We start from the raw sequence: 14,804 nt of genomic DNA on the forward strand, positions 1-14,804 counted from the left end.
CACAGCGTTAAAAATGCAAAATAGGAAGCCTCCTGTCATGTAATAAAATTGTAGATTATGCTAACGTAGTGTACAGATAATCTTAATTTTAATAATGACAGGAGGCGAGTATTTTCCCTCCACTCTTTCTCCCGCCCTATTCTTTTGGGTGGTTGTTAGGGTGTCCACTGGTAAGTATTACTCGAGGGACACATACTGTAGAATGACGGTAAAAACGGAACCAAAGGACACTTCACATGATGATAGCTTACCGACACAACACTCTCAGATTATAATTGTATCACACGATAGACTCAGGTTACATTATTCAACAATAATATGTTTACAGTATTTCATGTAGACAGTTTAAAGAAGATGTGGTGTATGGACAACAGTTGTTTTCCACAACCTTTCACTTGTTTTCTATGTTTTTCAGCTTGACATCACATGGTAAAAGGGAAAATCGGTTGCACAGTTACCCTGCAAGTTATCAAGTTTTTATGGTTCAAGTTTCTTCAATACATCATTGGAAGTTTTCTCCGGGCATGGATACATCAAAGAAAGTGGAAATGGAGAGCCTGTCAGGGACTGATATACTAGATGTGCTGGACTCTGATTGGTTAAAACTTTTCTTTTGATTGATTGACTTGTGCTGCTGGAGGCATAAAGTAAAGAAAGTTTATGCAAAATACTCGCCTCCTGTCATTATTAAAATTAAGATTATCTGTACACTATGTTAGCATAATCTACAATTTTTATATAATGCTGCTGACACACTCAATGTGTTATACTAATAACACATAAAACAGAATCAAAAGGAAGAAAAATAGAAAAGAGTGGAGCAGTATAAAATAGACGTTTAGGTGATAAACCCCAAACCAAATGTTAATCATAAAGGTATTGCAGTAATACTCAATGTTCAGTAGATGGCTCCCAGTTAACACAGCTCAACAGCACATGTAAAGGGAATACATAAAAACACATAATTGTGCAGATAGTTTAAAACAAAACAAAAAAGGCTTTCAACACCATCACTACTGTAGATAAAGATTCCCATAGGAAGAGTAAGGAGATCAGGTATCTGTCATACAGTGATGGAACTCTGATATTGGCAAAGTATAAACAAATGTATTAAAAAAACTCTGTGTTTAAAAATCAACAAACAAGCTGTCTCTTACAAGAGAAAGTGGTGAGTAGGCTCGGCATACGCCGTTTCTCACTGCCCAGCTTTGTAAAATATGGAGGAGTTGGAGACACTGGTTCTGCATTGCTGTTGTGTCCGGAGTTTAATGGTCCGGCTTCAGTGCAGCCCAAGTGGTACAAGCGTGGTGCTTCCGGGTATCCGTAGTCTCTGCCCCCTTAATGACGTCAACGCATTTCTCCGGTCTGTCCGGCTTTCTCAGGACAAGATGGAGTTATGTCGGTAAAGGGTTTAGACACTGTTTGCGGGTGGGGGCAGGCACTAGCAGCTTGCGGTCCACCCTTCCCGCGCAGTTGTAACTGCTTGATCTGAAAGCAAATGCCCGCCTCCTGCTCACTTCCTCTCAGCAGAGAAGAAGGGGAGAGGTCGTGCTAAAGCACTGCAGCGCATGAATGGGTCCCTCATGCCCAAGTGCATGGGCCACCTGAAAGACCTTCACCCTTGTTCCCAACCCGTGAAGTGCGGCTGCACCGCCATCATTACAAGTTTATTTTCATGTACCCCCAGGAGGTACGTGAACCCCTGTTTTGGGTTATAAAATAGGCACAGTCTTGTGGAACCAATGAAAAATTCACACACACAAAATTCAGTGCACAAAAGAAATTCCTACAAATAAAACACAGGTTTCATCAACTTTATAGAATGTCAGTTTCTTGCACCCCAGTCCTCACTTGCAGCCTTTCATGCTACGTATTTCCAGTCGTTAAAGAAGATACAAAATAAAAGTCTCTCTTACCTGTCTACCATGGAGGGATTTATTTCCTTTACTACTGCTGATTATTTTTAGCTGAGCAGTAGGTTGGAGACAGTCTGAATTCCTGGCCTGGATTTTATTTCTCCCAGTTGTCTGTAAACTAAGGATTAGAGCGCCGGCCTGCTCTACTCTCGGAATGCTTCACCCCAGGGCCCCACATCCAACCATATTTTTTTATATGTTGCACACAACACATACTTCCCCTGGGGTTAAACATCAACTGCCTCTCTATAACATCTAAAGGAAATATAGACTCCATCACAGACAACTTCATGCACTTTATTACAGGACGTAGCAGAGTCTTCAAACCTGTTTGACTTTCTGTGCCCTAATGGTCCAAGCCAGCCAATATGGATGTGCATGGGCAAACATTTTTGTTTTGTTCAGTTCAAAAATTCGGATAAGTAAAAAAATTCGGCACTCCAGCAATTCGGCACTTCGGTTCGGTTGGCACTTCTGAAATTCAGGACTTCGGCAACTCGGTAGGGTTTGGGGTAGAGTTAAGGGTAGGGTTAGGAGTAGGGTTAGGTTCCCCCGACTGCCACCACAACCACTTACACATCTATAGCGCTACCCAGTGCCAAGAATTAGCTTATTGGTCTAGATTCCTGTCATCATTCTCATACTTTTGCCTCCCTCTCTTGTTTTGCCACTTTTCAGAAATTTGACGCACTTCGGCAGTTCCGAAATTCGGCACTTCAGTTCGGTTTGGCACTTCCGAAATTCGCCACTTCGGCAATTCGGTACTTCAACACTTCAGCAATTCAGTTTAGTTCGGCACTTCCGAAATTCCACACTTCGGCAATTCCAAAATTCAGCAATTTAGACATTCGGAAGCAGGAATATTGAAAGCCACGTAGAAGACATGCAACCTCCTGATACACAAGGATGGCGGTAACTACCTTAGGCTGAAAATGAGATAGAAAATGAAGGACCACATTGCATGGGATTATTGAAACCTGCCTGGTTAAGATGAAGGCTACCAGCAGACATGTCCAAGGTTTCACAATGAGGTCTGGCTGGAGCTTAGACCATCAAATGTAAATACCAAGTCATAGGCTTTAACGATGGATTGTTCTACAGAACATGTAAATGTGTACATTACAGACATGCTTGACAACAGAAAGGACATAGTACAAAAACGGGGTTTGCAACTTGTTAATGCAGAGACCATTATCTATACCAGACTGGAGGAATTGACCACATACATTTACTTGAACAGTGTGGGGGTTGTCCCAAGGGTCAGTCACACCAAGGATGCAGACATTTGTTTGCCAACCCAACTGTTTGTAACTAAAGTTGCCCATTCCATTTTCACACTCATTCTTCATGACTATCCTTTTCTTTTAATGCCCCGACCTCTAACCCACTAAATGCATGTAGGGAAATGTGCTCAGTGTTAATGAAAACACTGCTCCTCTTTACTCCTGGAAAAATGCAAGCTAATAATAACAAATGTAGCCATAATTAAGCTAATGTAGAGCTCACTGCCCTCTAAACTTTAAAACCTTTAAAACTTCCAGTGAGATAAAGGTCATGTATATTGGCTTGTCATAAGGTCACAGTTTATTTTCCCATCAGGTTATACATTATCTATGATGTTTACTTTCCTATGTTACCTACTTCCCCGCTGGAAAAAAAATGTACAGTAATAATAATAAAAAAAAAACGTAAACACCCACAATTACCTGCATTCTACGCACTTCTTATAAAGCTGCTAGGGAGAGAGCAGCCTCTATTACATAAAGCAGGCAACATGGTATCAGTCTGGAAATGGGTCTTGGCAAACCGAAATTACTTCATCATCTTCCTCACACCTTTGTTCCTTCTGCCCCTGCCATTGGTGGTGCCCTCTACGGTAAGTAGTCTCAAATGTGAAGCGAGAATTTGATCTTCCAATAAAAAAAGCAGTCTTTAACTAAAGCACTAAGTGGTCTCCAACCAGGAGATTGGAATATGTGAAGATAATTGATAATTATACAGGCACTGGTGTAAAAGCAATTTCACATATAGGTGTGTTTTTTATAAGTAAGCTACTTCATTTGTTTAAAAAATGTCAGACTTTTCTTTTTTATCTGACTGATGTTGTATTATTGGAAAAAAGAGGAATTGGAGGGCACACCGGAACATGCATTTCTAAGTAGCGATGCTGCCATAAAGACCAACATTTATCCAAAATACAAATTAGGGAGAACTGCACAAAAAAAATATATACAGTTTTACATTTTGCAAGACTACTTAAAATCAGTTTAGTTTCAATTACAGCATATGGCAATACTATGTTAAGCACAGCACTACGTCACAGTACCCCAATATTGGTGGGTCCTATACTAATTTTAACATGTGAAATAAACATTCTTACTGCAATACTTTCTGCCTAAACTAATTTTAACATAGTAAATGAACATGCTTACTGCAATAACTTCTGGCTAAACTGCTTCCAGAGACTCTCCACGATTTAAGATTTTCTGTGGTCAACTCCTAAGGGGCACCCATAGTGGATGTGTGGGGTGCTCAGCCCAAAAGGAATCTGGTCTGGATTCCAAATCTACACAGAAAAAAGGGGAATTGGGGCACATCTTATCAAAATTTCAAACTGCATTTTTAAATGCATTTAATAATTTTTCTTTTTGGTGCATTGGTCCTTAATTTGTATGATGTCGTATTATTAGGCATTTATCACCGTGACCTCTTGCCACTCATGCAAGTCTATAAAATGATGACTATCAGAGCAACTGTGCCCAGGAGGGAATGCACATATTTCTTCCTTTTATGTACAAAAATCATTTGCAAGCAAATAAAATGTGGTCTTTATACTTGCTGAGTCCTCCATACACTTATTTATTGAGAAAACGTTTTATTAAGAAAAAAAGACTTATTGCAGTGACTTATTATATTAGTCATATACATTAGACCAGGGGTCGTTAACCTGGTCCCTACCGCCTACTAATGGGCATTTCAGGATTTCAGGTGGGCAGTAACAGAATCCTCCCTCCATCCAGAGAGATAAACGCTCTATCCTTCTTTTGCGCGGGTGTGTGCCCGAACCCGCATGTGCCCCCGGAACATGCGTGTGTGCACACGTATGAACGCGTGAGCATGTACGAACGCGTGCACTCGTGAACGAGTGTAACACGCGGGTATTGAAAGGGGAGGAGTTGGAGTAGGTAGGCGGATACACGATAGCAAGCAGTGGAGTAATTGTAAAATAGGAGAAAGAAGGAGCAGAGTACTTGTAGAATAGGAGAAGGAGCAGAGTACTTGTAAAAAGGAGAAAAAAGGAGCAGAATACTTGTAGAATAGGAGAAAGAAGGAACAGAGTACTTGTAGAATAGGAGAAGGAGCAGAGTACTTGTAAAAAAGGAGAAAGCAGGAGCAGAGTACTTGTAAAAAAGGAGAAAGCAGGAGCAGAGTACTTGTAAAAAAGCAGAAAGAAGGAGCAGAGTACTTGTAAAAAAGGAGAAAGAAGGAGCAGAAAACTTGTAAAAAAGGAGAAAGAAGGAGCAGAAAACTTGTAAAAAAGGAGAAAGAAGGAGCAGAGAACTTGTAAAAAAGGAGAAAGAAGGAGCAGAGTACTTGTAAAAAAGGAGAAAGAAGGAGCAGATAACTTGTAAAAAGGAGAAAGAAGGAGCAGAGAACTTGTAAAAAAGGAGAAAGAAGGAGCAGAGTACTTGTAAAAAAGGAGAAAGAAGGAGCAGATAACTTGTAAAAAAGGAGAAAGAAGGAGCAGAGAACTTGTAAAAAAGGAGAAAGAAGGAGCAGAGTACTTGTAAAAAAGGAGAAAGAAGGAGCAGAGAACTTGTAAAAAAGGAGACAGATGGAGCAGAGTACTTGTAGAATAGGAGAAAGAAGGAGCAGAGTACTTGTAGAATAGGAGAAGGAGCAGAGTACTTGTAGAATAGGAGAAAGAAGGAGCAGAGAACTTGTAAAAAAGGAGAAAGAAGGAGCAGAGTACTTGTAGAATAGGAGAAAGAAGGAGCAGAGTACTTGTAGAATAGGAGAAGGAGCAGAGTACTTGTAGAATAGGAGAAAGAAGGAGCAGAGAACTTGTAAAAAAGGAGAAAGAAGGAGCAGAGAACTTGTAGAAAAGGAGAAAGAAGGAGCAGAGAATTTGTAAAAAGGGAGACAGACGGAGCAGAGTACTTGTAGAATAGGAGAAGGAGCAGAGTACTTGTAGAATAGGAGAAAGAAGGAGCAGAGTACTTGTAGAATAGGAGAAAGAAGGAGCAGAGTACTTGTAGAATAGGAGAAGGAGCAGAGTACTTGTAGAATAGGAGAAAGAAGGAGCAGAGAACTTGTAAAAAAGGAGAAAGAATGAGCAGAGAACTTGTAGAAAAGGAGAAAGAAGGAGCAGAGAACTTGTAAAAAAGGAGAAAGAAGGAGCAGAGAACTTGTAGAAAAGGAGACAGACGGAGCAGAGTACTTGTAGAATAGGAGAAGGAGCAGAGTACTTGTAGAATAGGAGAAAGAAGGAGCAGAGTACTTGTAGAATAGGAGAAGGAGCAGAGTACTTGTAGAATAGGAGAAAGAAGGAGCAGAGAACTTATAAAAAAGGAGAAAGAAGGAGCAGAGAACTTGTAGAAAAGGAGAAAGAAGGAGCAGAGAACTTGTAAAAAAGGAGAAAGAAGGAGCAGAGAACTTGTAGAAAAGGAGAAAGAAGGAGCAGAGAATTTGTAGAAAAGGAGACAGACGGAGCAGAGTACTTGTAGAATAGGAGAAGGAGCAGAGTACTTGTAGAATAGGAGAAAGAATGAGCAGAGTACTTGTAGAATAGGAGAAGGAGCAGAGTACTTGTAGAATAGGAGAAAGAAGGAGCAGAGAACTTGTAAAAAAGGAGAAAGAATGAGCAGAGAACTTGTAGAAAAGGAGAAAGAAGGAGCAGAGAACTTGTAAAAAAGGAGAAAGAAGGAGCAGAGAACTTGTAAAAAAGGAGACAGACGGAGCAGAGTACTTGTAGAATAGGAGAAGGAGCAGAGTACTTGTAGAATAGGAGAAAGAAGGAGCAGAGTACTTGTAGAATAGGAGAAGGAGCAGAGTACTTGTAGAATAGGAGAAAGAAGGAGCAGAGAACTTGTAAAAAAAGGAGAAAGAAGGAGCAGAGAACTTGTAGAAAAGGAGAAAGAAGGAGCAGAGAACTTGTAAAAAAGGAGAAAGAAGGAGCAGAGAACTTGTAGAAAAGGAGAAAGAAGGAGCAGAGAATTTGTAAAAAGGGAGACAGACGGAGCAGAGTACTTGTAGAATAGGAGAAGGAGCAGAGTACTTGTAGAATAGGAGAAAGAAGGAGCAGAGAACTTGTAGAATAGGAGAAGGAGCAGAGTACTTGTAGAATAGGAGAAAGAAGGAGCAGAGAACTTGTAAAAAAGGAGAAAGAATGAGCAGAGAACTTGTAGAAAAGGAGACAGACGGAGCAGAGTACTTGTAGAATAGGAGAAGGAGCAGAGTACTTGTAGAATAGGAGAAAGAAGGAGCAGAGAACTTGTAAAAAAGGAGACAGACGGAGCAGAGTACTTGTAGAATAGGAGAAGGAGTAGAGTACTTGTAGAATAGGAGAAAGAAGGAGCAGAGTACTTGTAGAATAGGAGAAGGAGTAGAGTACTTGTAAAAAAAGAGAAAGAAGGAGCAGAGTACTTGTAGAATAGAAGAAAGAACCTTATAAAGTTAAAAAAAACATTACAAACATGCATAAAGTAGAAATAAAAAGATAAATGTAAGTACATTTATTTTTTTTAAACACCCTCCTTTCTAAAATATATTCTGCACTTGCGCAAAAAAAAAGAAAATCGAAAAACTGGTGGGCAGTAAGGAAATTTTTCCATCAAGAAAGATGCATTAGTGGACTCTAGGTAGAAAAAGGTTGACTACCCCTGCTTTAGATAGATACCTGTTAAAGGTGTAATGTGATTATAGAAAGAGATTCTTTTTAGCTTGTGGATGTTTTCTATATGTTCTAACACAGAATGGAAAATATGTTACTGGAAGTGGATACATATACTACAAAAGTGTAATCAATGAATGATATAAACATTTTTGCATTTAAGTGTTTCCTAACTCTATCATTTAAACAGTGTTTGTTTTGGTCAGAGTACCTATTTTAGAGCAGAGTTCAGTTGATAACTTATCGTTATACTGTCCAAATAAGCGGTCAGGATTTAGTCACATTCCAGGATACGTACATATGTGTTAATGGGGGTCAAAATATCATTTTGATATGTTTTGATTTCTAATTGGGCATACATTAGTTCGGAAAAGTTGTTCTTTGTTCTACACAGTTTCATTTTAACCCCTTAAGGACCAAACTTCTGGAATAAAAGGGAATCATGACGTGTCAGGCACGTCATGTGTCCTTAAGGGGTTAAAGATCATTTCTCAACCTCAGAATAAGTTTGCTGTAAAACTGCTTGAAGATATAGGTTTGTTTTCTTAGTGTAAATCATGATGTAATCTGCATGCATGTTGTGGGGTCTATATGGTCTGATCATGTGCACAGCTGAGGTGTTGCAAGCCGAAAGAAGACAATATGATTTTGATAACGTTTGTTTAATCTGTGAGAATTGTGTTTATGAGCATTTCAAGATGAGTGGCACTTAACTCATAGCATACCTCCATCTATTTTAATTGATTAATGTAGGATGGATATTAACACAAAAATCAGTAGTCACCATAGTGATTTTTAACCCTTTTACTACAAGAATTGTGTATAGACGTTTATTATTTCATATGCTTTTTAAAATTAAATTTAGTCCCTGGTGGCAGGCGGCTAGCTGAGTTCCAAGGTGGGCAGCGAGGGAGTGCTGATTTGTGAGCTCTCTCTGCTCAGCTCCCTTATTCCGGCTCCCAGCATCACCCTGCGGCGCCCGAGGGAGCTGAGCAGAGAGAGCTCACAAATCAGTGCACAAACACATAATCACACAAACACATTCATACAGACACATACACACACTCATTAAGACACACATACTCAGCCATACAGGTGTACATACACACACTCATTCAGGCACACATACTCAGTCATACAGGTGTACATACACATTTTCATACAGGCAAACATACACAGTCATACAGTCAAGCAGTCATACAGACACGTACACATTGTTATGTTTTGACAAAGTTTGTACATTTCTTTTATTATTGCAGCTCTACTACACACTCATCTGTTGGCACATTGGAGCCACGAGTATCAGCTTGTATTAGTTCTACACATAGCTCATCATGACCCACTCTGGAGTGACATCATTCATCACTACAGAGTGAGCCGCCCAAAACTGTACGACTCTGTGTGGTAGATGGCAGGCTGGATGCCTTGTATTTCAAGGTATAAAGTGATGGGTCGGTGTATTGCAGGGGTCAGGCCCACGGGGCAATGGGTTGCCAACAACTACTTTAATATGTTCTGCCATTTCAGCCTTAATCACTGCTTTTATATTGTGTAACTATATACCTAAGGTTTAGAAATCAGTAATAGAGCAATCTGCAAAAAGGGAGATAATAACGTTACACTAAATAATACACATATGTATTTATTCACTGCACTAACCAATCTCTTAGAATAATGAACCTTTATGCAACATTGCAGGTAGTATGAACTTAAATCTGACTTACTCATAGACTTTATCACAGATGCCTCTAAAATAATAACAGCCCCTTAACAATCTGAACGTACAGTAAATTTTTTCCTATATTACAAGCCTATAGCTTGGACACTGTTGATCAAAATATTTTAAAAAGGAAGGTCAATAACTCAGATGCTGATGATCGTTTGCTGTCAAGAGGCTCATGTGAACTAGAATGGTCTCTCAACAATAGCCTCAAGGGTCAGAGGGGTAGCTTTTCCACCAAGTGTTTGTCAAGCTTTACGGAAAATCTAGAATAAGTGAAGACTACGTCAGTTCTAAAATCCTAACGGTTTGCCTTTGAAGAAAATATCTTAAATGTTGAGTGAGTGCATGTAAGGTCAGTGCCGAATAGACCTTAGGTGCAGAAAATGTTTGGTCTTTGTTAAATTAATGCAAAATTATTTTGTGCTGGTGATCGGTGAACTAATCGATTCCAAATTATTTAACCTTTAATGGAGATTTACCAGAGGTTTGGAATTAATTAGTTCTGGTGTGAATTAACAGGCATTTTGTTTGGACAAATAACAAGTAACACATTTATGCACAAGCCTTGTCTTGTCTTGTGCAAAGAACTCTTCTGCCAAGAGTAAAGTGTAACCTTTTTCTATAGCTATATTGGTTTTCAGCCTCAGACAGATGGACAAGTGTTCTGTAAATAATCACATCAGGTAAGGTGCTACTATGTTCAGGATTACTGAATATGACTTGCGCTATGGAGTTATATCTGTCATGTTCTGCTTTTCTCGTTTACATGTGTCAGTATGAGTAACAGTGGTCATGTTGGAACATCTTTTGCTGCTATTTTATCCTTGACAGAGCAGGATTAACAATTATGTGAACTTAGGCAGTTGCTTAGAGTCCAAGGGTTACACAGGGGCACTGGAACCATGATTTTGCTTGACCCCATTCACCTCTTTTATGTAAAGAATAAAGTTAGGGGGGGGGGCGCAAACCAGTAAACTGGCTTGGGTCCTGTTAGACTCTAATCCTTCTCTTGTACTTGATTTCATCTGCCAATTCGAATTCTAATGCACAATCCTAGCAGACCTCACCCCTTGTCTATTCAACTGAGATCTGTCAGCTGGTTTGACTCTGCATGGGATATCAAATATTAAAAAGAATGCGCAAATGAATTACACATAGTTATATTCTATGGGTATGCTATTGTCCCATATAAGATTTGTCCATGCCAGTGTACAGCCAATAATGAGGGAGACCATAAAACCTGACTATGACCTAAAATTGAATAGAACCCTTGTTGAAGAAATGTACACTGTTATTGGGATCTTCTGCATAGTGTTATGGATCCAAAGATTCTACTACTAAATTTGATGATACCTGTAGTAGCAGTCGGGGACTTTGGAGGCAAAAGTACAGTAATGGGTAGAATGTATACAGATAGGGAAAATAGAATTGTCTCACAAATTGGATCTTGGTGAATCTACTTTGAGTGAGTTCTGGTAACAAGATCTACAGCATCTGGGAGAGTTATTACCTTTTGTGATTATGCTCTTGTTGACACGAGGCCAGCTTCTAGTCCATATAGTTACATAATTACATAGTTACAAAGGCTGAAAAGAGACATGTGTCCATCAAGTTCAGCTTTTCTCTGATTTATTTTTGCTGTTGATCCAAAAGAAGGCAAACAAATCCAGTCCAAAGTACTTCCTATTAGTTAGAATTCATAAGAAAGAGTATTCAAATGGTTAGCTGAGTCAAACCAAAACAGCTTTGAGGAATACACCTCACAAGGGAGCTAGGACCATGCAAGGTTGTTCATGTAGTAGTGAGATGAGTTCATATGCTATTAGAGATGCTGGTGCATATGCGTGGCTTACCAAAGAATGCATGTTCAGATTAATGAGAGAGAGAGACAGAAGCCTCGTAAAATAGTGTTGATGATAGCACTATGCTAATATACATAGTAAACTTACTCAAAGTGGAATCTCTCAGGGTTATTCTGAGAACATTCTATCCTCCCTATTTGTAAATATACTACCCATGATTTGCAACATTTCCGCAACATGTACGCAGATGATAATGTAATCCTCATTAAGAAACTAAATGTATCACAGCATCAAACCTGGTGAGATAGCTCTGTGGGCTAATGCATCATCAGTAGAATCTGTTCAACCCTTGGGTCGCAGGTTGACTCGGCCCTTCATCCTTCCTGCGTACCATTAAATTTGGTAATAGTAATATCTCCTGGATGTTGGGGTAAGGTAACTTCCCCATGACGTACTTAAAAACCAGAGTAATCTGAATGTACCTTTCCTGGTTAAATACTTTATTATTATATGATTACAGAAGGAAATCTTCCCTTGCTGGCCATTGGATAAACAATGTATCTGCTTAAAGGACTGTAATGTCCATGGGCCCTGGCCGACTGGGGAAATTTATAGGAACTCCCCAGCTAACCTATGAAAGACCTATGTTATCTGAGATCTCCTTGACTCAATTGCTGATGGACCCTGGAGCAATACATGTATTGTATTTAAAATGTTCTACATGTTAACAGTTAACAAGGCAATGCTCTGTTTCTCTCTGACCAGAAGCCAGAAGAAGCCAGATAATTAGGGATTAGCATTATGCCCTCTCTTCACCAATGTTACCACCACAATATAGAATCGGTATTAAAGGAACAAGTTAAAGTTGGCACTGTAGGTTTTTGAAGGACTAGTGCTGTATTTAGAGTTACATGGCCTGGAGCGGAAATGTTTTATTGGCCTCTTCCAATTGCATGACTAAGATATCGGAGCCTTTTTAGGTTGTGCATGCAATGTAAAACCCAGCCTCCAGAACACTAAAGGTTAAGTGCTGTAAAGATATGAATTGATTAAACCAATTGATTTAAAAAAAAAAATCCTAACATTTATATTATAGCTGTTTAGTAGTGACCTGATCTGCCACTACATTAGCCAGGGATGTATTAAGAGCCCATTGGGCCTGATGCCGACAATTATGGTAGGCCTAATTACAGTTATACCACCCAAGTGTCATGTATCTGGTGGAGGTGGTGCTGGAGGGAAACTCACAGGGTATAACTATCAGAAAACACACACCCTATGCTAATCTCATGCTTTCATATTTCAAGTAAATCCATACCCTCTAACAGCAGTGTCCGGTAATGTGATGTGAATCACGTAACTAGGACTGCGCAAAGGGACAAACATACCGAAAAAGGGGGGGGTGTCTGGACAAAGAACTAGATGATCAGCCTGGCATGAATGCACTTCAGCCTGCCTATCAATCATGTAGGATGACCAACCAAGGACATACTATGCAGGCGGCATCCTGAGTTTGGCATAAATGAGTCTAATGATGCGCTAGCTCTACACTTTCTAAGGACTGTCCCCCAGTACTCGCTGGTCCACTCCTCTCCTAACCTTCTTAGTATGAGGCACAAGCTCCTGTTATAGAGTCTGGGACAGAGAAAAGCTGTATGTAGTGAGTGTAGAAGAAAGGGAACATGCCACAGTGTTAGAGAGACTGAAGCAGCAAAAGCATTTGCATAGTGTGCAAAGTGAGCTTTACCTTAACTAATTTCATTGTCAGCCAGTCCACCCCTACATCCCTCTTAAGTTTCCATAGTTAAGCAAGAGCATGTAAAGAGTAGTGACATTTTTTTTTAACATTTTATTTATTGATTTTTCATTTTTTTATTTTTATTAATGGCCTATTCCATAGGCATGGGCCTGGAGCTGTAGCTCCATCAGCCCCTATGTTAACCTGGCCCTGCCAATAACCCTATCCTAACCTGGCCCTGAGAAGGACTTACAGTTAGCTGGTGTTAAGGCTTAAATGAGTTTATGTCTTAGCATATGTTAGGGGATATTTACTTTCTATGTATTGAGTATCAGGGAGGTACAAACCACTGCACCTTGAAGTCAGGTGGCCTGTAACCCTAAATTTCTTATTAGCCTAAGCCTGCTACCCCTTAGTTTTTCCAACCCTCAATATCCTTAAACCTAAGCACCTCTAAGCATTGCCTTTAAATCTACCTAAACATCTCAACCCTAAATGGCTATTTCAACCCTAAATTCTCTCAACCGTATCACTATCTTTAGGACATTATTTATGGCAATGCATTTTAACAAAATAAAGATCATACAATAGTATCACAATTGCATTACCCTATTTCTGAGGGACGTTTCAATCAAGGCATTTAAAAGGCAATGTTTTACATGTATACGGCTATAAATATGACTATGTGTGGGTCTTAAAACATTGCTCTTGAAATGACTGTTCTATTCTTACTGACAGGAAGCAAACTGTGGATTTATAATCATTATCATGGCATTATATTGGTGTTTTGAAGCTCTCCCCTTGGCTGTTACTGCTCTCCTACCAGTTGTTCTTTTCCCTATGATGGGCATCATGGATTCCACTGAGGTAAGTTCACTCATCCAAAGTCTGTTGTCTTTCTCTTTGAATTTCTCTTGACATTTTAGACATTTACTTCATTCTTGCCATCTAGGCCAAAAAAAATTGATCCTGTTTTTTCTTGCCTTACCCATGCAGCCAAAGATTCCCTGGACTTTTCCCATGAGGGATTAAAAACTCGGTGAACGCCTAAAATATGCAAACCAGGTGCTGGGCCACCCCATGGCCTTGTCACATATTAGTGTATTCATATTGGCTGGAGAGAAACAGAAAAATAATCACTGAATAATAAAGCATTTTCTACCTGGGGTCTGTCCTCATCAGGGCTAGCATCAGATATTGTGTGACCCATTACCCCTTATTATGCACTGTCAAACAATGACAGAGACACACATTCACATTCAAGCAGATATACTTTACTAGACACACACTTCCCCCAAAAAATATAATGTACACACTCAGATACAGAATACATGCACAAAGGATACACACTAAAATATACACTCAGATACACACACACAAACACAGATGCACATTGTCACACATTTTGCCATTTAGATACACAGTCACATATACAAACACAGATACATACTGGAGTATGGCTGGAGTAGTTCGTTGATGTCTGTCTCCACTGGATCCAGTTGGAGCTGATTCTGGTCTCCCTCATATAGCTCTGGTAGAAAATTATTCAAATCCCTTCTTCCCAGCTCAGTGTGGCAATACAAAGGGTAGAGTTAACCAAGGCACTTGGTTAATCCAAGCCTATGCAGCTGCTTAATGCGTGGTCTGGTTTGGAGAGGTATTTCTATCACACAACAATAAAGGGAACCATTTGGGTCTTAGTGCTCAACAAAGCCCCTGAACACAGTATACA

General features: G+C 39.6%; 1 protein-coding gene across 2 annotated transcripts in view; it reads left to right on the forward strand.

The window, feature by feature from the left end:
• The first annotated feature begins 3,632 nt into the window (after window positions 1–3,632).
• The window catches only part of LOC134604306 (solute carrier family 13 member 2-like), a 36,968-nt gene continuing 25,796 nt past the window's right edge, over window positions 3,633–14,804 (forward strand). For both annotated transcript variants that reach the window (XM_063449946.1, XM_063449947.1), the window contains exons 1-2: window positions 3,633–3,792; window positions 13,811–13,939. In XM_063449946.1, coding sequence (XP_063306016.1) covers window positions 3,691–3,792; window positions 13,811–13,939 — 231 coding nt within the window. In that variant the 5' untranslated portion in view covers window positions 3,633–3,690. The remainder of the gene's footprint in view (window positions 3,793–13,810; window positions 13,940–14,804) is intronic.

The sequence above is a fragment of the Pelobates fuscus genome, chromosome 1, assembly GCF_036172605.1.
Source record: "Pelobates fuscus isolate aPelFus1 chromosome 1, aPelFus1.pri, whole genome shotgun sequence".
Taxonomy (NCBI): domain Eukaryota; kingdom Metazoa; phylum Chordata; class Amphibia; order Anura; family Pelobatidae; genus Pelobates; species Pelobates fuscus.